Source organism: Galeopterus variegatus, unplaced genomic scaffold (genome assembly GCF_000696425.1).
Source record: "Galeopterus variegatus unplaced genomic scaffold, G_variegatus-3.0.2 Scaffold1095, whole genome shotgun sequence".
In the NCBI taxonomy this organism is placed as follows: domain Eukaryota; kingdom Metazoa; phylum Chordata; class Mammalia; order Dermoptera; family Cynocephalidae; genus Galeopterus; species Galeopterus variegatus.
This window is the reverse complement of record NW_007727206.1, coordinates 224,979-249,261: the sequence shown is the minus strand read 5'-3', so window position 1 is coordinate 249,261 and position 24,283 is coordinate 224,979. Positions and strand designations below refer to the sequence as shown.

Here is a 24,283-nt window from a genome sequence, read left to right as displayed (position 1 = left end):
TAAGTAAATTTACCATAAACATATAAGGTCTTCTCAATGACAGTCATTCTTTTCATACAGATATAGGTTATTTGAATTTAATACCTATTGAGAACTTATAAGAAACTTGGGTCATCTTGAAAAGCTAGATATTAATTTAATTTGCAGCACAGGTGACTCATAATAATGTCAGTAAGAGTTAAGGGAGGTATTTTTGGAGATAAGAGAATGGGACATAAGGTGAAAGAAATGAGAAGAATTTTTTTTAAAAAAAAGAATGGTAATGTCATGTGTAACCAAAAAGTGAGATGTGAGTTATAGGAATTCTTGATTATATGAGATGATAAACTATTTTTTTGTGTGTGGTTTTATAAGACTTAATATCTTTCTAAAAAGCCATGCATGAACTGAAGACTGGCACAGTGACAGCTAGCCTATGATAATGCCAAAAGATATTTCTTCCATTTGAATTAATATCCTTACACTATTGCTCATACAACTGCTATACTGTTCTGAAATATATGGATTAGATAGCAGTATGGGGATTATTAGTGGATGACTGGGATTGATTTTGATATTTTGCTGTTTGGAAGTTGATGCTTTATTATATTAAAAATGTTAACTACTTATGCTTTATAAACAAAGTGAGTTTTGATTCTGGATATATATATATATATAAAGCGAACTTCAGAAAATTACATTGGATTAATGAAATATATTGACATATTAGCATTATTATATTAGCTAATAAAAGTTAATATTCAGTATAAAATAATGAATAGTTAAATTTTGTGAAAATTTCTGAAAATGTTGAGTATGTCTCAGTGATCTCAGAGGACAGCATGAAATCCTTTACTGGGCTTCCTTGTTGGGAGTTTATTAAAACTACAGATTCTGTAGCTTTGCTCCCAGAGATTTTCATTAACTCTATGATGAGAGCCTGGAATTGGATTTTTAATTTTTAATTTTAGGTATTAGGTTATCAGGTTATTTTGATGCTACTTTAAACCTTAAAGTGATGGCAGTTATTTTCATCTGGGAATGAAACAAAATAAACAGGTTTTAATAACATCTTCATAGATTATAGGGATCAGAGGACCTTGAATTTGCAGTGCAAGAAAATAAAAAATACCCTCTGCACAAGTCTTATGGTAGATTTAACATTTATAGTTTGAACAATTCGTGAGCAGCCCTGAAGGTGATTTTGAAATGGCAAGAATTTGAATTACTTTGAAGGAGAGGCTGCTGCGTGAGTGAATTATTTAGCTATCGAGCAGAGTTTACCACTCAGCCTCCATGTCTTAATGAGTCTTCGTTGTTCTCTACTTGTCACAATAACTTCCATTTAAGGTCTGAAATGGACATACATCTTTCACTTACTTTATATGCATCCTTCTGTGGGGAAAATGTATTTTCTATTAGTGTTCTTGAATTTGAAAATCACAAAAGTCTCATAAATGTCAAAATCTATTTTTTCTTCTTCAAATTGATGTAAATGTAGCAAAACTATGATGTTGAGATTTGTCTTTTGCTTCCCCGTCTACTTGTTTCTACTCATTTTTCTTAATGTGTGGACATTTCTTTAAATGCTGACACACATTTTTCTCTCTCTAGGAAGTCTGTTCCTCTATCAGAACAACAACAAAAAAAAATGTACGATATTCATCACTTCTCTGATTGGCTGCTTACACTTTAGAATGAATGAATTTCTGTAAACTGGTGTTCTCAATTAACATTACATTTTTTTTTTTCCTATTTCTGAAACAAAATGTTTTCTCTTCTCTTCAAAGGAATTCCAGACCTGAACAATCAGGTTGATATTTTCTTTGTAGCTTGGGGTATTGGGAAATCACTTTTAATCTACTTCAGTGGTTGAATCTAAATCAGGATCTTAGAATCCTGGCCTATGCCCAGAAACTTCTAGGTATGGAGGACTCTAATTTCTTTTCAGTTTCTAGAGTTCATTCTGCTCAATCTTCTTAGCTGGTTTTACCATCATTCCAACCTCTCTCTTTTCCATGTGACTTTTTACTCCCAGATGCCTATTTTATAGTTTTGAAAATTTCTTTTCAATGGTGGACTTTAGAGCCAAAACACCTCATTTTGAATTCTGGCTTTGCCTCTTATGAGCTGTGTGATTTTTAATAGTTCCTTAACTTCTCTGCCCCCTAGTTTTTTAAATCAGTAAAATGAGATACCTAAGTTCTCATAGGGTTGTAAGGATTAAATGAATTAACACATGTAAAGTAAATAGAACAGTGCCTGGAACATACTAAGAACTACTATATAAGTGCTATTATTTTTGCTGTTATTTTGGTTGGTATTTGAGGATTTTTTTTATATGTATTGAAAGAAACCATTATTAGCTGCATCCCATATCATGTTTTCTAACTTTATGTTATAGAAAGATCTTTTTATCTATAATGTAGAAAACAGTTGAAAGTAGCTAGTAAGTTTGCTCCCTTATGCCAGCATTACATTGAGTTTTACGATATTTTAAACAGAGACTTCTAAAAGATTTCTGGGCAGGATTATTTTATACTTCTTTTGCTATATTATGTGACACAGTCACAATTTTTAAGCTTCTTTTCACTCTTTTTCTAGCTTTCTATTTAATTATTTGATAGAGTATACAGGTTCTCCTTTAAAGGAACTGGTTCTCTATATTCACGACCCAGTTTAAAAAAAAAATGTGATAGGGACTAAAAAGTAACAGGTTCCGTTTCCCAGGTGGAGTAAGAATTCTTTATGCCTAAGTTTCTCAACTTCTTTTCAGCACACCTGGTATGTTATACAACACATAGTAGTAAATGACCAGACAAGCAAGGCTGCTCAAGGCTGGAGGTGGTCATTGGCTGAGAGCTTAGAGCAGTGTTCCTCAAATGTGACTTTGCTTTAGAATCACCTGAAGGACTTGTTAAAATACAGATTTCTGTGTGACACTCCTAAAGTTTCTGATTCTATAAGTCTTGGGTTTGGCCCAAGAATTTACATTTCAAACAAGTTTCCAGCTGAATCCATTGCTGCTTGTTTAGGGACCACACTTTGCTAATTACTTGTTTAGTGTGTAGATATCCTAATGTGGTAGTTAGAATAATGACCCTCCAAAAGTGTTCACATCCTTATCCCCAGAACTTATGAATGTGTTACCTCACATGGCAAAAGGGACTTTGAAAATATGATTAAGTTAAGGACATTATCTAGGTGGGCTCAGTGTAATCATAAGGGTCCTTAAAAGTGGGTATAGAAGGCAGAAGAGAGAGAGTCAGAGGGAGACATGACCATGGAATAATGGTCAGAGAGATGCAAGACTTTGAGATTGAAAGAAGGGGGCCAGGAGCCAAGGAATGTTGGTGACCTCTAGAAGCTGGGAAAGGCAAGGAAATGGATTCTCGCATAAAGGCTCCAGAAAGGAACGCAACCTTGATTTTAGCCCAGTGAGACCCATGTCAGACTCCAGACAGACTATTAGATTATAAATTTGTGTTATTTTATGCCACAGAATTGATGATAATTTGTTATAGCAGCACTAGAATACTAATACATCTATAACCAATTCTCAGTTTACCAATTTGCTTTGTGCCAGTAGTTCCTAACCTCAGTTCATGACCTCAACTCCTGCGATTGAGAAAATAAAAACATGAGTCAAGAGCTCCCTTCTTTTCCACCACCAAACTGACAAACTACCAATATCTAAACCCATCTCTTTTTTCTCTCACTACATTGGAGAAAGTTTCCCAGCTTCTATCAAAAGCCAATCTGTCTTTTTGTTTGATTCCATTCAAATGAAGAAGTGATGAAGAAATGATGAAGAACACCCCTTCAATGATTAGGAGAGACACAAGATGGAAATAAGGATTTTATTATTTACAGGTTCTAGGACTTACAAGGCATGCCTGGAGGCCACACACATGGAGGTCAGGGAGTACAGGCAGGGAGACAGGGAGAGGGGCCTGTGAGTCAGTGCCTTTATTGGGGTCCAGGGCATTAGCCAAACAGGTTTCCCATGGGGAATTTTAATTGGTGGGTTCATAACAAGCAGGTGTGAGTTCCAGGAGGTCATGACTGAGAGGTGATTACTATGACATATCTGCATGGCCCGTGTGGGGTGTGAGGGTCAGGGGGCCAGTCAAGTAAGTTGTATCTAGCTGTACCATAGGGAAGTGATCACCAGTTGTGTAAGGTGTGGATCTGGATCAACCACATTGAGATCTGGGGAAGGAGAGTGTAGAACTGGAAATTGTGTGAAGGGTGACTAAGCTCTACTCCTGGTATGAGAAAGTTAAACTTATATTCAAAATGTATGCTGAGGCAACATAAAATGATAAAAATTCACTATATACACCTACCATATGATGTATGTCTACCTATGAATATATCTGTATAACCACTCTGGCTCAAATCCCCCCCGACCCCCAGAGGTAAACCACTATTCTGACCTTTGTCAGATTAGTTTTGTTTATATTTGACCTTTATAAAAATTATGAATGTAAGTGAAATCTTTGTCTTTTTTAGCCAACATTATGTATGCAAGATTCATTTGTCTTATTGTGTGTAGCAATATTTTGTTGCTTTTCATTGCTGTGCAGTATCCCATTGCATTAACATACCACAATTTATCATTTTCCTGATATTTGACATTTGGGTTGTTAATAGTTTTGAGATACTATGAGTAAAGCTGCTGTAAATATTCTCATACGTGTCTTGGTGAACATAAGCATCTCATTCTGTGGCCTATGTAGACTTCTTAGTAGATACTGCCAAAAAGTCTTCCAAAGTGGTTGTGCAAATTTACTCTTTTCACCAGCAGTAAATGAGAGTGCCAATTACTTCAAATGTTTTTCAGCTCTTGGTATTGTCTTTTTAATTTTAGCTGCTGTGGTGGTTTTGTGGTAGTATTTCTTTGTGGTTGTAATTTGCAATTTTGTGATGTCAAATGGTGGTGAACTTTTCATATTCTTATTACCATTTGGATATCCTCTTTTGTGAAGTTTCTGAGTTTTTTTAGGTTATCTATTTTTTTCTTACTGATTTGTTGGAATTCTACATATTCTTGATGTGCCTTTTTCATATGTATATATATCTAGGTATCTAGATATCACTGTTTTTATCTAGATAGATATAGATATCTTCTCCCAGCCTGTAGATTGCCACTTTACTTTTTTAAATGGTGTTTTTGATATATGGAAGTTTTAAATTTTAACATAATCTAGTTGATCAATCTCATCTTATAGGGTTAGTGCTTTTTATGTCCTGTTTAAGAAATATTAGCCTTATCCCAAAGTAATGAAAATAATGTCCATTATCTTCTACAAGTTTAATTGCTGTAGTATTCATATTTTGTCTAATCCATCTCAAATTAATTTTTGCATATGGTGAAGGTATGAGTCAAGTTTTTTTTTTCCCCAATATGCTTATGTAGTTGACCCAGAATCAATTATTGAAAAAATCATCGTTTCCCTCTGAATTGTACTCGAGCCTTTGTTATAAATCAGATAGCCATCAGTGTGTGAGCCTGTTTCTGGATATTTTTTTCTGTTACATTGTTTTGATTGTCTAAATTTGCCCCAATGCTTAATTAGTGTGAGTTGATCATGAATTTTGATAGTTGAAGTAAGTCACTCCAATTTTGTTCTTACTATTTGCCTTGGCTATTCTATGTCATTTACACTCATTTTATAATCAGCTTGACAGTTTCTACTGAAAAAAAAATAGCCCACTGGAAGTTGGATAATGACTATGTTGAATCTATAGACCATTTGAGTGAGAATTGATAACACTGTTCAGTCTCCCAATCCATTAACATACTATATCTTTCTATTTGTTAAGGTCTTTATTTTCTTTCAGCACTGTGAAGTTCTTACGTCTTTCCTTGGATTTTGTCTTAAGTATTTGATGTTTTTTGTTGCTGTTGTATATGGTATTTGAAAATTTCAATTTATAATTGGTTTTGCTAGTATATAGAGATTCAGCTAGTTTTTTGCTGATTTTTGCTGATCTTATACCAATAGACTGCTAATTCATATATTTATTCTTTTTTTTATGTACAGAAATGTCATTTGTTCACCATTTAACCTCATCCCCCAAGTTTTTTATGAATGGCTGTTGAATGTCTTCAGATGCTTTTTCTCCATCAATTATGGAGATGATCACCTGATTTTCCTTCTTTATTAATATGAATTATGATGATTGATTTTTAAAATGTAATGCCAACTTTACATTCTTGGAATAAATCCCACTTGGTCATAATGTATTATCTTTTTTATATATTATTGGATTTAATTTGCTAATATTTGTTTAGGATTTGTGTCTGTTGATGAGAGATTGTTTTGTAATTTTTCTTTCTGTTATGCCTTGTCAAATTTTAGTATCAAGGTTGTACTGGCTGCATAAAACCATATGGGAAATATTCCTTCATATTCTTTTCACCGAAAGAGTTTATGATTGATGTTGTTTCTTCCTTAAATCTTTAGAAGAATTTATCATTGAAGGCCTCTGGGCCTATGTTTTTTGTGGGAATATTTTTAATCACAGATTAAATGTCTTATATACATATAGGGTTGATCAGATTTTTTATTTCTTCTGTCAGTCTTGGTAAGTTGTGTAAATTTAATTTAAAATGTCAGACTTATTAGGCTAAAATTTTTTTTTGTAACATCCTTTTATTATTTTTCAAAGTTTATAAGATCTCAATTGAGGGATTCCTTTTTTTCCTTTGATACCAATAATATGGGTTCTCTTTCACTGTGTTTTCTCCTTGATTAGACTAAGTAGAGTTTATCAGTTTTATTAATTTTGTTAAACAATTAGCTTTTGGCTTTATTGATTTTTCCTTATTGTATATTTATATCATTGATTCATATTATTGTGTTTTTCTTTTAGTTTTACTTTTTTGCTGTTTCTAAGTGGGAGCTTAGATCATTAATTTTCATCCTTTCTATCTTATCCATTTAAAACTATAAATTTTGTTCTTCTCACTACTTCAGGTGGCTCTCACGAGTCTTGATGTGTCATATTTTCATTATTATTCAATACAAAATGGGAATATGTTTAGATATGTGCTGCTTAATTTTCAGACATTTACAAATGTTCAATTACAAGAGGTCTTCAAAAAGTTTAGAGATGTGTATATTATGAAAAAACTATATATGAATTCCAAAATTTTTTGTGTCAAAATAAACTCATACTAATTTGTTATAACATGTCTGAACATGATCTAGTTTGAGGCACTAAGGAGGATAAGACATCCCTTTGAAAAGAGCCCCTGTCAGAGCAACATGAATTCTGCTAAAATTGAAATGAGAGCAGACATCAAATTTATGGTGAAGCTTGGGTGGGAGAATGGTGAAATCATTGATTCCTTTACAAAAAGTTTATGGGGAAAATTCCCAAAGTAATTACCAGTTTACAAATGGATAACCCATTTTAAAAAGGGATGAGACAATATTGAAGATGAAGCCCATGGCGGCAGACCATCCATATCAATTTGTGAGGAAAAAAATTAATCTTGTTTGGACTGTAATTGAAGAGGACAAGTGATAAACAGCAGAAACAATAGCCAACACCATAGACATATCAACTGGTGAATTCTGACTGAAAAATTACAATTCTGACTGAAAAATCATAGTTGAGCAAACTTTCTGCTCAGTGGGTACCAAAGCTGTTATGACCAGATCAGCTGCATATAAGAGCAGAGCTTTCTGTGGAAATTTTAAACAAGTAAGATCAAGATCCTGAAGCATTTCTTCAATGAATTGTAACAGGAGATGGCTTTATCAATACAGTCCTGAAGACAAAGCACAATCAAAGCCATGGCTACCCAGAAGTGGAAGTGGTCCAGTCAAAACAAAAGTGGATTGGTCAAGAGCAAAGGTCATGGTAACAGTCTTTTGGGATGCTCAAGGCATTTTGCTTGTAGATTTTCTGGAGAGTCAAAGAACAATAGGGTTTATTTATTATGGAGAGTGTTTTGAGAAAGTTAGAAAAAGCTTTAGCAGAAAAACACCTGGGAAAGCTTCACCAGAGAGTCCTTCTCCAGCAGGTCAATGCTTCTGCTCATTTCTCTCATCAAACAAGGGCAGTTTTGCTAGAGTTTCAATGGGAAATCATTAGGCATCCATTTAATGGTCCTGATTTGGCTCCCTCTGACTTCTTTTTGTTTCCTAACCTGCAAAAAATCTTTAAAGGACATCCATTTTTCTTCAGTTACTAATGTAAAAAAGACTGCATGGACATGGTTAAATTCCTAGGACCCTCATTTCCTTAGGGATGTACTAAATGGCTGATATTATTACTTACAAAAATATCTTGAACTAGATGGAGCTTATGTTGAGAAATAAAGTTTATTACTTTTTTTCTGTTAATTCCATTTTTCCATGAGTTTTTTGAAGTCCCCTTGTATCTTTTTGTTATTTTTTCCTATTTTAACTCTTCTGTGGTCAGAGAATATATTCTGCATGATTTTTGAGTTCTTAGAATAAAAAAACTTTTTAAATTCAATGATATATTCCTTTATATTTCTAGTATTACTTGCCTTGGTCTTATACGGGTATAAATAGTGACTGTGTGGAATATTTTTATTTCATCCTTTTTGTGGCCTAATAAATAAGGTTTATGATGAGGAAATATGGTTGGGTTTTGTTTTTTTAATGTAGTCTGACAATCTTCATCTTTAAATTGGCATATTTCTCTTAGATTTAATGGACTTACCAATATGTTTAAGTCTACTATCTTCTTATTTGTCTCTCTGTCATGTTTTTCTTTTCTGACTTCTTTTGGAATTAAAATATTGTTTCTCATTCAAATTATTTTTCTTTTATTAGTTAGTTATATAATCTTTCAATATTCTTTTAGTGTTTCCCAGTGTTTATAACATGAATCCTTGGCTTTCAATAGATTGCATACCACTTTAACACTTTTAGAACTGTGCAGAAACTTAAGGGTTTTAACTCCTTTTACCTCCTGCTTATCTTTTGTGCAATTGTTATCATAAATTAATATTTTGGCATATGTCTTATAGCTGGTAAAAAATTTTTGTTGTTTTAAACAGTTTCATTTTCTTTATTCACTCTTTTGTTCATAAAGAGTTTCTTTATGAACTCTTCTCAGTTCTCTTTTTTCCTTCTTGATGTTTCTGATTCTGTCTGGTATCATTTTTGCCTGAATTTACTCCCTTTAGTATATATTTTATTGCAGGTATGCTGGCAAAAATTATCTCAAAACTTGTTTTCTGAATTTTTTTTTTTCTTTAGCTTTTGGGGTGTGTTTTGAGTGGATATAGAATTATAGATTGGAAATTTTTGCACTTTGAAGATTCTATTTCATTTTCTTCTGGTTCCATTATTTCTTATAAAGAATTAGCCATTCCATTCTGTCGGACAGATGCAGTTGTTCCTTTGAAAATAAGATAACCTGTATTTCTGACCAATTTGAAACTTTTTTTTTTTTTCCCCCCTTTTTGTCTTTTTTCGTGTCCGGCAACGGACCGCAACCCTCAGTGTCGCGCCTGTACCGGACCGGGACCGGCAACGGGATCGCAACCCTCGGTGCTGCGCCCGCCCCTCGCTCAGCCAGTGAGCGGCCGGTCTGTATGTGGGATCCGAACCCTCGGCGGGAGTGCCGCTGCGCTCCTAAGCGGCGCACTATAGCAGTGCGCCACCGGGCCGGCCTGAAACTTTTCTCATTGTCTTTTTCAGCAGTTTGACTCCACTGTGCCTGGATGTATTTGTTTGTTTAGTTTGTATTTATCCTGATCAGGGTTGCCGAATTTCTTGATTTGTGAGTTAATGTCTTTTATCAGTTTTTGAAAGTTGTCTACCAATATTTCTTTAAAATATTGCTTCTGTCCTATTCTTTTTTTTTCTCTCCTTTAGGTCTCTGATTAAACTTGTTTCCTGCATTTTCTGCTTTTTTTCCTCATTGTGCTTCAGTCTGATTACTTTCTCACAACCTTCATTTCAGTTCACTTGTTTTCTGTTGGGCTGAGGCCGATCTGCTAGTAAACCCATGTGATGAATTTTTAATTTCATTTATTGTATTTCGTTATGTAATATTGTGTTAACTTCCATTGATTTTTTAAATAGATTTTAGATGTCTAAATAACTTCATCTTTTCCTCCGTTTTTTGGGTGTTAATAATAAAGTCTTCATATGTTAACTTTAATGTCTGTATCACTTGTTGGTCTCTGTTGTGCATTTTTTTTTCCTCTTGGCTTTCAGTCATTTGGTTCTGTTTTATAATGTGCTTTGATTGAATGCAGTCATTTGGTCATATTTTATAGCATGCTTATAATCTTTGAATTAAATTAAAAATTATAATAACTGAATTTTAAAAGTGGGCAAAGGATTTGAATAATTTTCCAAAGAATATATACATATGAAAAAAGATGTTCAACATCATTTGTTATTAAGGGAATATAAATCAATCCACAATGAGATATCACTTCACACTCGTTAGGATGGCTATAACCAAAAACAAGTGTTGGGGAGGGTATGGAGAAATTGGAACCCTTATACATTGCTAATGAAAATGTAAAACGGTGCAACCACTTTGCAAAACAGCTTGTCAGACTCAGCAATTCCGTTACTACATTTATATCAGGAGAGTTGAAAACATATATTCACACAAAACCTGTACTCATATATTCATAGCATTATTCATAATAGCCATAAAGTAAAAACAACCCAGACATCCATCAAACGATGAAGTGATAAAAATATTATATCCATACATTGAAATAGTATCAGCCATAAAAAGGAATGATGTGCTGATCCATGCTACAACATGTATGAACCTTGAAAACATTTTGCTAAGTGAAAGAAGCCAATCACAAAACATCACATATTGTATGATTCCATATATATGAAATATCCAGAATAGGCAAATCCATAGAGACATGGTTGCCAGCAGCTAGAAGAAAGGGGAGGGGAAAGTAGAGAGTGACTGCTAATGGTTGTACGGTTTCCTTTTGAGGTGATAAAAATGTTCTGGAATTAGATAATGGTGATGCTTGCATAAACTGGTGAATATACCAAAAACCACTGAAGTGTACACTTTAAAAAGTTTATGATATAGGAATTATATCTGAGCATAAGAATAAGAAAAAGGCCTTTCCACTCCAAGGCTATAAAAATATTATAGAAATTTTAAATAATATTGTATTTTTCCTGTGAAAATTAAGAGGTTTTATTTGTGCTGTTTTCCTCCAGCAGGCAGATACTGTATGAACAGGTTACTTTAATCCTGTCAAGGGTTGGTCTTATTTTTTGGTAAGGCTGATCTATTTCTCTTTGCCTTCTCTCCCAGGAGGTGACTTTCCTATACTAACTAACGTGGCCAACCTTGGAGGGTCTCAAAGTCTAATCTCTGTCTCTAACATTGTGTGGTTTTCTATGGTTGCTAACAGCTCTGCAACCCAGATCTCTAGCATTTCGTCTGATTTTTGCTGAGATTCTGGAAATCTTATCCTACTTAGTTGGAAATTTAGGAGTTGGCTATAACCTGGAAGAGAGACTGCATGCAGACTTGAGATTCCTCTCTACAGTTTGACCATCACATTGCATCAACTTTGACAGCTAAATATTCCAATCTCTGTTTCAGCCGAATGGGACTGCTACTTTCTACAAACTCTTATTTTCCTGTGCTGTGAATTGGCCAGTGTCTTCATAGAAAAAGCCAGATGAAATGTGGAGCTCACTTTATGTTCTTCTCTTCTGTCACAGATCCTCACCCCACAAGTCCTGCCTACTTGGCGTCTAATGCCCTTAAACAGCTATTTTGAATATTTTATCCAGATTTTGTAGTTCTTTTTAATTGCTTTCACTAAGGTTAGGCTGGTATATGCTACCCTCCACAGGTGGCACTGAAGTCCTCCTCTTGCCTTTTTTACTTCAATGTTCAGTCATGTCCTCTATCTGTTTTCCTCTCCTTTTTGCTTCTTCTCATCAGTAGCCTCTTATCATTAGCCTCTCTCACTATGAGAGTGTTACCACTGGCATTCAAACATGTGCTACCATGTTTCTGTGTTTTAAAAAACATGCTTAACCCCATATTCTTTTTATTACTTTATTGCAGTGGTTCTCAACAGGGGCAGTTTTGCATCCCAGGGGACATTTGCCAATGTCTGTATACATTTTAACTTGTCACAACTAGGGAAGAGGGGACTATTGGCATCTAGAGGCCAGGGATGCTGCTAAAATCCTACAATGTGTAAGATAACTGCCCACAACAAGAATTATCTGGCCCCAAATGTCAATAATGCTGAGGTTGAGAAACCCTCTTCTACTGCTTCACTTGCCTTCCATAGCCAAACTTTTCAAAAGAGTTGACTGTATATGTTGTCTCCATTTCCACATCTCTTTTATCCTTTTTAAAAAAGTTTTTATTTTTTTTCAAATAATACTTCACATGATTTGTAAAGGTCAAATATTTCTACAAATAAGACAAAAATTAGGGAGTACACTCTTATTATTTTTTCCTTCTTTCTGCCTATAACTTGGATGCAGCAGCTAGAGTTGTCAGAAAATAAATCCCTTGTTTAAGTTACTGTTATTCTAGTTTTGTATTGCACTGAGATCGGAATTATATTTTCAAGATTTCCCATGTATGAAACCTCCTATGAGCTCCAGTCTAATATACATCCTCTTGGATATTTCACAAATACATCAAATTTAACATGGCCAAACTGGACTCTTGATTTTCCACCTCAAATGTGTATGGGTAGACCCATGTATGTAGACCTCTGTTTACGCAGTTACTCAGTCCAGTAATACGGGAGTCACCCTTGATTTTTTTTGCTATTTATTTTGCATCTTAAATTTCTCAAATTCATCCATTGCTCTCCATCTCTACTGCCACCACAGTAGTTGGTTTACCATTATCTCTTGCCTGCCCAACTGGCCTCCTTGCATTTCTATTTCTGCCCCCACTCCAATGAAAGTGATCTTAAAATGTAAATCAGATTAATATTACTCTCCTGCTTAATATCATTCAGTGGCTTCCCATTAGAATAAAACCCAAAATTCAACAAGATTTTGAACGATCTTGCCTATCTCTTCAGTCTCATTTTATGTTCTCACTGTGTTCCATCCTTCTTTCAGTTTGTTAAGCTCATACATGCTGTTCTGCCTGCCCATAATTTGCTTCTTACATCTTAGTTATTTTATCTTTCAGAACTTAACTTCAATGGCATTTTCCTTAGAGAAATTTTTCCTGATTTATCCTAAAGAAAATATGCCTCGCCCGTTATTCTCTATTACTTTACCATATTTTTTCTTTACAGAAATTACTTAATATATTTATGTATTTATATATTTGTGACATCTGCCCCACTAAACTGTAAACTTTTTGAGGGCTGGCATCATCTTCACTGTTATATTTCCAGGGCTGAACACAGTAGCTGGTACACAGTAGGTCAGTAAATATTTGTTGAATGAATGAATGATTATGAAGACACCCTTTTTTCCTCAAGTGTTTATTAAGTTTTATTCTAAAAAAAAAATTGAAAAATAAATAGTATAATGCACATTTGTATACACAATGAACATTTGCCACATTAGTTTTCTTTCTCTATTCCTCCGTATATACATATATCTATATATGTGTGTATGTATATATGTGTGTATATATACATATTTGAATGTGTGTATAAATTTGTCTACATGTCTATTTAATATAGTCTAGTAGTATAGTAGTAATAGTAGTAGTGTATTAGTAGAAATGAACCATATGAAAGGGAGTTGCAGACATGACATTAGTCTCTAAATAATTCAGTGTTTATCTCTTGTGAACGAGGTCATCTCCTGCAAGCATGACATTATTAGAAATTTAACATTAAAACTGATATATTTTTATGTACAGTGTTCAAATATCCCTAGCTGTCCCCACAATGTCTTTTATAGCTTTTTTTCCCTTTTACTCCAGGATCCAATTAAGGATTTCTTATTGTATTTGGTTGTCATGTCCTTCTATTTTCTTGTAATTTAAAATAATACTTACTATTTTTTTTTCTTTCATTAAATTTATATTTTTCAAATGTTCAAGCTGGTTGTCTTGTAGAATGTTGACAAGATGTGTTTGATCTTGATTAGATTTAAGTTAGATATTTTTGGCAAGAATGGTACACAGATGATGATGTACTTGTCATTGAATCATGTCAAGAAGCTACATAATACAGTTATCCCATTATTTATGCTGCTAAATTTGATGACTTAGTTAAGATAGTATTTACCGGGATCTCTCAATTGTAAAGGTATCTTACTCCCTTTGTAAACAATAAATTCTCTACTTTGAAACTTTGCAAATATCCTGTGGGTTTTAATATTTATTAATAGCCCTTGCCTGAATCAATTATTACATTGGTGGTAATTTTATCATTCCCTCTATATTTATTAGCTGCCATTTTTTGATAAAGAACTTTCCCTGTCCCCAACATATGCTTATTTTTAAAAAACATTATTAGATACTCAGTAGATTTTATTTTTAATTTAATGTATTATCCATTACTGTTATTATTTTTAGGCTAATATTTTCCTAAATTTGGCCAGTGGGAGGCTTCTCAAAATGGTTCCTGTATCTCCATCATTCTTTGAGCACTTACTTGCTTTCTGACAAAAGACTGTTCTGCGCCAGACATTTTCCTGATGGAAAGTGATATTTGGAAACAAAATCTGGGTGCCAAGTGTGCTTATTATTACTGTAATGTCATTGTTTCTTTCAGTGTCCTTTTCAAAGTGGACAGAGCTAGGATATTTTATACACTCAGCAGAAAGACAAATGCATACACATTTACTTAAGTGTGTTTTGATACCTTCAGTTCATCCCTAGCCTCCCATTCCATATTTGTTGCTTCTTTTTCTTCCAGTGACAATCCTGATTCCCAACAATTTAATATATTTAATCATTTATACTACCTGAAATACACAGGAAAACTACAATCAACAAACCTACTTACAAAAGTTCAAGATTCGTTTGCAATTTTTTTGTTGTTGTTAGAATATTTTTTACTATATTGTGTTAAATGGTATGGTAGTGTTAGGAATTTGATTATACAGACAGGTTAATTTTTCCTTATTTCCAGTTTTAGCATTTGCTTTTTTCAAACTTTTTTGTTTACTCTTATTTCTTGAATATATAAAACATTTGTCTCAGAATTGTATACAAACGTATACTCAGAAATTTCATTCCCTCCCCTATCCATTCCATATTTTTCCCACCTACTCTCCTTATAAATGCAACCATTTTAATTATTTTCTGGTTTATTTTTCCTTTTTCTCTTTGGAAAAAAAATATTATTTTCCCTTCTTCCAGAAATGTTAACTAACTTACTATGTATACTCTTTTGCAACGTGCTTTTTTGAACAAGTCAGTATGTCCTGGAATTTATTTTATATCAACTTACAGAATTCTTCCTCATTCTTTTTTTACAGGTATATAGTACTTTTTTTGTGTGGATATACTATAATTTACTCAACCTGTATTTGTCTTGATTCCAATTTTGCTATTTGAGAAAATGCTAATAAAGAGAACCTTGTGCACATGGTGTTCGAATCTTGTAGTTTTATCTTAGGGTAAATTCCTAAAATGGGACTGTTGGGCCAGACAGTAAAATATATATGTGGTTTTCAAAGCCAATTACCCTCGTTAGGGGTTGCACCATTTTGCACTCCCATCAGCAATGTTATGAGATGCTTGTTTATGAGAACTCCTTTATTAACATCAGATACTGTAAACTTCCATGTAATTTGTTCTTTTACCATGTGGTGTATTATATCATCAGAGTCCCTGTGTAAAATAGCTGACACATTCAAATTAGGCTAATTCAATAGGGCTTAGTAACAGGGACTGATTACAAAGTTGTGGGCTGGAAAAAGGGGAATTACCAGAGATGGTACAGGAATTAGCTTCAATGGAGCTGTTTTTACTACTAGGTTTGAAGGGACGAGGAGAGAGAAATTATTGGGACCTAGAAGAAGAGAGATTCCTAGAGAGCAGACTGCCTTTGCAGATGCAATGACCGATGGTCCAAAGACATAGCCAACATGAGAAGACTCCACAGGGAAGGAGTCAGGGAAATACATAACCCTTCCTTCCACTGACCCCCTGCTGGGGTTCTATCAAAGGATACCGGAAATAGTATGTAGTTATATAGATTAGTTTTCCAGGGGCAGAGAGAAGTATGGAGAAGTGTGGAGAGTAAATCTGAAGGAGTAAACAAAAAGATATGTAGATACATAGATTCATGGATCCTTTGAAATAACTATGTAAACCAGAGGTTTGGAATCAGTCTTATTTAATCCCTTTTGCTAGTGCCAGAACTGCTGGGTGCCAGAACTGTGTATGGTTTATTTATGTCATATGAATGCTACTTTTCCTTCTGAGATTTCTCTTTTAAAAATCAATCAGCTTTTATTCTCAATTTCAATAATATTTTTCAACCATGCTCCTTACTGTGCCTTTTAAATATAAGGCCAAGTGGTCTTTATTCTCAGATTCCTCTCTAAATAGCTTCATAGCTCTCTTTTTGCCATAAAAGAGGAAGATCCAAAATAATTTTAGACACTTCAAATTTTATTCTGTATAGAATTCTATTCTCTATATCTGCAGGGAAGTGTCAAAGAACAAAATTTTAACAAATTGTGTTTTAAAGATCTAATTGGCTTTTATTAGCAATTCATGAACCATCCAATCTACAAAATAGAAGGTCTGTTGGGTATGGTAGAACAACTGGCTTTTATAAGGCAGCTTTAGCAAGAACAAGGAAACAGAAAAGTGTAAAAAGTGGATTGGTTATTGTCAGGTTATTTTCCTTGTATGAGTTTAAGCAGAAGGGACTTCTCTGTTATGCTGACACAAGTTGACTGGGCCCCTTTTGATTGTTGCTGTGAATCTCCTGTTTTGTTCTCTGGAAAAGTGGCCAGTTTAGGGATTTGGTTATCATCTCTCTCCTGATTTTGTGGAAGGTCAGATCTTACAAGTAAATAACTTAGGTTTTGGATTGGTGATGTGGAGCTTTAGCATGAATGACTCCATTTGGGGCCTACTCTTTTTCTTTAACAGAAGAAACTTCTTCTGTTAATGTTAACTTCTTTCTTCTACTCACTCTGGTCTACTTTATAATGTTACGAGACAATTACATTACAAACACTGTACTTGTATTTGGACTTGGGCATTGTCTGAGTAATAATAAAGGTTTTATGGCCCCAATTAACTTCTGATTGGAAGTTAATTACAAGATATTTTAGTGAATCACAGCCATTGTACAGTTATAGCATCTTTGTACTTTTAAGTTTTGTTTTGTTTTGTTTTGTTTTTTAGCTAAATAGATTATATAGCCTACTTCAAATGATTTAAATTTTGGCAGATTGTTAAGTGGTTTACTCTCTAATTTCACTTTTCATCTTCTTGAGAAGTGCCATACATTTCCTCTTCTAATATATCCTCTGTAATATCTGATATGCTCATTTTTATTTTAGTTTTAAAATGTAATACCTATTTCACTAATTTTTAGAATTTATTTTCATAGACCACATTTCTGAAGCTAACATTTAGGACTTATCTCCACCTTTTCTCTAGTTTCATAGTCAGAGCACAGTAGCATTTGGACAATCTAGCTAACTTTACAGATGATTTTATTCTATTTTATTTTGTTATTCCTCTCAAGAGTCTGTTTGATTAACAGCTTCAGTAATGAAGTGTTTAAAATTTATTTTTAAATAGTACTTTTATTAAATTATTGAATTATAAAAATCACTAGTTTTTAAAATGCATCAGTAATCTGTAATCCAGATTCCTACTGATGGGAGGAGTTTCATATTACCTGAAAGATTTAACAAAGGAGTTTTTAATACGTAACTGACAATTACTTTCTTTCTTCAGTGAATATGAACATTAACATTTGTCTTCATTAATGGAAAAGCTCAATGGCTTTCTGATCATCATTTTGAACTTTATAACCATTCTATCCTGCTGAAGATGTGTAAGGTATAGGAGATTTGGATTCAATATTTATTCATTGATTCAGTTTGACAAGCTGAATCTTAAGTCTGTTTTGTGCTGCTAAAACAGAATATCAGAGATTGGGTATTTTATAAAGAAAAGAAATTTATTTCTCACAGTTCTGGAGGCTGGAAAGCTCAATATCCAGGTGCTAGCATCTGGCAAGGGCCTTCTTGCTGCATCTTCTCATGGCGGAAGGTGAGAGGGCAAGAGAGAGAAAGAGAGGTGAGAAGGGGACTGAACTCACCTTTTATCACAAACCCACTCCCTCACTAACTAACCCACTCCCACGATAATGATATTAATCCATTCACAAGGGAAAAGCCCTCATGACCTAATCACCTCTTAAGGGCCCAACATCTCAACACAGTTGCAGTGGGAATTAAATTTCTAACACATTAACTTTGAGGGACACATCCAAATTATAGCACCTCTATTTATTAATTTCTTTTCTAGGCCCTGGGGTTTCAAAAATGAATAAAAATAAAGCACAGTCACTGCCCACAAACATAAACAAATATAGTGTGTAATAAGAGAAGTGAATATAAACAAATGTAGTGTGGTAAATATTATAATCAGTGTATGCTTAAGGTTGGTGAGTGACATAAAGCATAAATAACATTGCTTGGGATGGTGCCAAGGGAAGGCTTGTTAGGGGAGGAGACTTAGTAGATGTTTAATAGGCAAATGAACATTAATAAGTAAAAGATGCTGTGCCCTGGATTCTAAAATTCTATTTTATGAAAACACAAATTAGTGAGAAACTTATACACTGGAAAATAGAACTAATATTATAAGATTGTACAGTATAGCTGATTGCCAAGTAGAAGATATAGTAATTAACGTTTATTGAAATATTCTGCTATACAGATTACGTGATTTATCACATGTAATCCTCACCATAACCTCTGAGATAGGTACTAATATTAAGCTCACTTTACAAATAAGGTCAAGGAGACTTCCAGAGGAAAAATAACTTCCTGAAAGTTACACAGCTAAAACGTTACAGAGGCAGGATGCAAACTTAGGCATACTGACTCTAGAAACAATTTTCTTAACCATACAAAAATGAACAATAATGACACAGGGAACCCAGAGGAGAAGTAAAAGCTTGCCTAAAAAGAGCATTTGTAGAAGAGTTACAAATTAGATAGATGATGCGTATTCTGAAAAAACACAGTTTCCTGTACTCACACAACACTTCTGACCCCACATATATGTTTTTTTTCCCCACACAATTCAATTCAGTTCTCTGGTGGACACCGACTGGGTGTCCTACTGTTGAATTCACTTATCTGCCTGGAGTTATCTTTAGATCCCACAAGTCAGAGGGCTCAGTCCTACAAGACTGTACCCACTTCAGATGCCAACTGCAAGTCCCAGGCCTTCCATACTTTTGACTGACTGGCTATAAATTGGGGGTTCCCATTGTAACAGTCTGAACAGAAGTGACTCCATTTTGTTTAACTTCTAAATTAAAAGTTTTTTTTTTCTTAATCTTGTAACCTGAACCACATAGCTTGCAACTGGACATTAGAATACAATGATTCTTATCACATGACTGCTAGAACATAATGACTTTTGCTCACACTGTACACAGAATAATTATAGAAGAAATTATTAACCCAGGTGGCCATTCTTTACTAGCTAACTAGATCTTTTTGAGGTTAACAGGAACTGAATCCATGACTTGACTTCATAGAGGATGGTCACCATGAATCAGCTCCCACCCAACAAGTTCTTTGATGTTTATCTGCAATTTTATGATTATGCCTGCATGTCCCTGCTTAGATCACCACGAATCAGCCCCCTACCACCTGTCCTTATAAAACCCTTTGGCATAGATATCATGAAGAATATTCCAGGCATGTTTATTGGCATAAATAAGCATTCATTAGTCAAAGTTTACATGAAGAACAGACAAATATGATTGAGTAGTCCATGTATGAGCATCAGGGAAGATCAGGGTGGAAACTGGGGATGGGAGGGGAGCCATCTTTCAAGGGTCTTTGAAATGCGTCTAAGTAATCTAGGCTTCATCTAATAAAGAGCCATTGAGATTATGTGAGCAGGGTAGTAATATATGATTCAGTATAACACAATGATAAGTTCTTGGACTCCATCATTTACCTACTTTGTGATGTTGAGTAAGTTACTACTTTTAGGCTCCTTTTCCTTATCAATAAGTTGAGGATGGTAATATCTACTTTATAGAAGTATTATATGTAAAGCCTGACATATAGTAAGTATTGAGTAAATGTTACATATTATTTTGATCAATCTGAGAACACTATATAGTAGCCTAAGGGCTAAGACTTAGGCCATTATTTGAAAAATTCTTGAAACATAATCATAACAGATAAATAGGAAGTGTCAGATTAGGAATATTTAAGATAAATAATATCAATATTTTAAATTTACACAGCTTTCAAAATATATTGTTTTTATGCTGATTGATAGTACTCATGTGTTCATTATTATATCAATAGTTAACAGCTGACAGCTGAATGTAACTATAATTTACAAAGCACTTTGACAATGTTGTTGAATTTGATTCTCAGAACCATTCTGTTACTAGTATTATTTCTATTTTATTAAGCCTCAGAAAGGTTAAATAACTCACTGAAAATCACATAAGTTAATAAAAGAAACAGTTTAAAACTTGAATATTCATAGCCTGTTCTAGTGGTTTCTCCATAGCAAGGAACAAATATGAAAAACTAATTAGTACTTTGAAAGTTAAGATCTTTTCTTAAATATCTGAATTAATGCCAATAACCAAGACATGGAAGAGAACAGACTAGTTCAGAGCCTACTAGTTATCTAATTCATATATAAACCACAGTGACATTTTAATATAATCTCTGTTTGGTAGATTAAAATATTCAGTGGCTATAATTTGCCATTTAAAATATCTTTAGCAGAAATGAGTGTAAGCTCTTATTTTTCTGCATCAAACTGTTGGCATTTAGTACATTCTGGGTGATTGAAAATATTTTACAATAGAGCTATCTTTACGTGTTTTAAAATAGTATTGATCATGAAACTTTTTGAAATTTACCATCAGGCCAATGGTGGCAGAGTCTGCATAGAGTTATGCTTCGTGGTGTTCTGGGAAAAACCTTTCGACTTGTTGGCTATACTGTTCAGTATGGCTGTATAGCTCATTGTGCTTTTGAGTACGTTGGTGGTGTTGTCATGGTAAGTTTTTACACTCAAGAATATTTTAAATATATACTTTTTTTAAAATTGAGGAAAAATGTTTTTTCCTTTATTATAAAGTTACTAATTTAATGAATAAAGTATTAAAGTTAAAACATAAAATCTTCCTAAAATTGGGATATAACAGTATGTTTGAATTAGCACTCCTATAAAAAAAAAAGAACCATTATTTTAAGTATGTTCTGTAATCTCTTTCTAGCAGGGGCACTAAAGGTCCTCTTTATAATAATAATAGTTGTTACTATTTACTGAATTCTGTTTACTTTGTTTCAAGGTATGTTTGATGTTCTACACTTATTAACTCATTTGACAATAGATTTCTAATACCTATTAGAAATTCATTATATGTATATGAGGAATTGTGCTCAGAATTGTTAAGTAACTTGTTCTGGGTCCCAGAGTTAATATATAACAGACTTGGAATTTCAACATGGATTTGTTCAATTTTCAAAACTCCTATTTGTAACTACTGTATTTAACTGTTATTAAAACAAATGATTATTCTGCCTAATGTCAATATTAAAATGTTAAAGCTGGGCCGGCCCAGTGGCACACTGCTATAGTGCGCTGCTTGGGAAGCGCGGTGGCGCTCCCGCCGAGGGTTCGGATCCCACATACAGACCGGCCGCTCACTGGCTGAGCGAGGGGCGGGAGCAACACCGAGGGTTGCGATCCCATGGCCGGTCCCGGTCCAGTACGGGCGCGACACTGAGGGTTGCAATCCGTTGCCGGTCACGAAAAAAAAAAAAAAAAAAAAAAAAAAAAAATGTTAAAGCTACCCCCATCCCCCAACCAATGATTTTTCTTAATATTGCATCATTAATCTGCCAACCATGACTGTTCAAACCTTTTGTCATGCAAATGAAAGAATACATGGATTGACTGGCCAGTGGTTTTTTTTTTGTTATTTATTTATTTATTTATTTATAATTATTAGGTTTACCCTAACAGGTTGACAGTCATAACAACCTCAAATTGAGCTGGAGTAACATAAATAAATATATTTAACTGAAACTCCTCTCCTTGATTTTTGAAAGTTACATTGGTACTTCCAGAGATAGCAAACATAACTTTCATTGTATTCTTTGTTATTTCTGCCTGAGTAGGAAGTTTTGAGTAAACAGTTTTGTTTACAAATAAGTAGAGTAAATGGAGACTTGTAGTTATGGCAATGATTATTCCAGTTTTGAGGTTTTAAAATATACAATATGAAGTTGTTTTTTTTTTTTAAAAGATGACCGGTAAGGGGATCTTAACCCTTGACTTGGTGTTGTCAGCACCACGCTCAGCCAGTGAGCCAACCGGCCATCCCTATATGGGACCAGAACCTGGGGCCTTGGTGTTATCAGCACTGCACTCTCCCGAGTGAGCCATGGGCCGGCCCCAATATGAAGTTTTAAAGTGCATCTTATTATGCCAGTATTTTTCAGTAGAGAATATAAGTCGCAGCCCCATCAAATAAGTAAGCTATTCTCTTGGAAGAGGAAGAAGGGTATCAGCTCCTGACAATAGTATAATACCACTTCATAAGTTACCATCATGGGCATTGGATGATATTTGACAGTAGCAAGAAAATGAATCATTCACTCATTCATTCATTCTACAAATATGTATTGAGTATCAACTTTATGGCAAGTACTGTTTTGGCCTTAGTTATACACCTGGGAACATAAGAGACAGGTCTTTGCCATCATAGAGCTTACATTCTGCAGGGTGGCCAAAATTTGGAAACATAGATAATGTTATTTTATTCACGTATTAATATAATATCAACAAACCATTTATTTATTTATTTATTTTTTCCCTTTTTGTCTTTTTCCGTGTCCAGCAACGGATCGCAACCCTCAGTGTCGCGCCCGTACCGGACTGGGACCGGCAACGGGATCGGCAATGGGATCGCAACCCTCGGTGTCGCGCCCGCACCTCGCTCAGCCAGTGAGCGGCCGGTCTGTATGTGGGATCCGAACCCTCGGCGGGAGCGCCACCGTGCTCCCAAGCGGCGCACTGTAGCAGTGCGCCACCGGGCCGGCCCCAACAAACCATTTATAATGTATTTGTCTGTGTTTCCAGACTTAGTGGCCATTCTAGAGTTTTATTTATCTGGGAACTACCAGCTTATGGATTATCCCCCAAGCTTGAAGGATATCTGCTTTTCTTTCTTTTAAGCCTGCTCAGATGATCTGTGTTAAATTTAAGGAAGTTTTGAACTCAAATTACAAAATTACTTCTCTTTTCAGTGTTCTGGACCATCTATGGAGCCTACAATTCAAAATTCAGATATTGTCTTTGCAGAAAATCTTAGTCGTCATTTTTATGGTATCCAAAGGTAAATTTTTGTCATGAATATATTGTTTACAGTGAAATCTACACAAACACAGTTTTTTTCTGCACTTCCTTAATGTTATCTTTAAAAACTCTTTTGTAAATAACCAAATTAATGACTAGCTAGATAAAATTTTGAGTCAAATATTTTCTCTCAGTTTGAGGAATTTTAATAGTTTCTTTAAAAGTGCAATCTCTTGGGTCATGCCTATTCCAGATGGTGGTTCCAATCCTTGTAATACTTCTTTTGCATCATTGTCCAAAATAGTTAGCAGTCTCTTTTATATTACATGTGTAAGATACTTTACTTTTTCATTGGGTCCTAGAATGTTTTGAGTCAAAAACTAGGTACTTAGGGACTGCAGTACATGTCCAAATCAGTGTTTTGTTTTTTAAAAATTTTTTTTAATAATCCTGTAATTCTATTGGTGGCTGTCTTACTTATTCTCTGTAGCCTAGATGACCATTTGAGGAGTTTTAGATTATACATTGTGTATAGCTAAGAACCAGGAATTTTATCTATAGTGGGCCCTCTGTATCCACAGGTTCTACATCTGCCATTGAACCAACAGTGGATTGAAAATATTGTATTCAAAGAAAAAAATAATAGAAATAAAAAACCAATACAGTGTAATAACAATTTACATAGCATTTACATTGTATTAGGTATTATAAATAATTTAGTGATGATTTAATGTAGTCATACTCCGCATAACGTTTTGGCTAATGACATATCATATATACGACAGTGGTCCCGTAAGATTAT

General features: G+C 34.2%; 1 protein-coding gene across 2 annotated transcripts in view; it reads left to right on the top strand.

Annotated features, from left to right (window-relative positions):
* IMMP1L (IMP1 inner mitochondrial membrane peptidase-like (S. cerevisiae)) overlaps positions 1–24,283 on the top strand; it is an 88,266-nt gene that overhangs the window by 30,413 nt on the left and 33,570 nt on the right. For both annotated transcript variants that reach the window (XM_008574743.1, XM_008574742.1), the window contains 2 exons: positions 21,041–21,174; positions 23,433–23,521. In XM_008574743.1, the coding sequence (XP_008572965.1) occupies positions 21,070–21,174; positions 23,433–23,521 (194 nt within the window). In that variant the 5' untranslated portion in view covers positions 21,041–21,069. The remainder of the gene's footprint in view (positions 1–21,040; positions 21,175–23,432; positions 23,522–24,283) is intronic.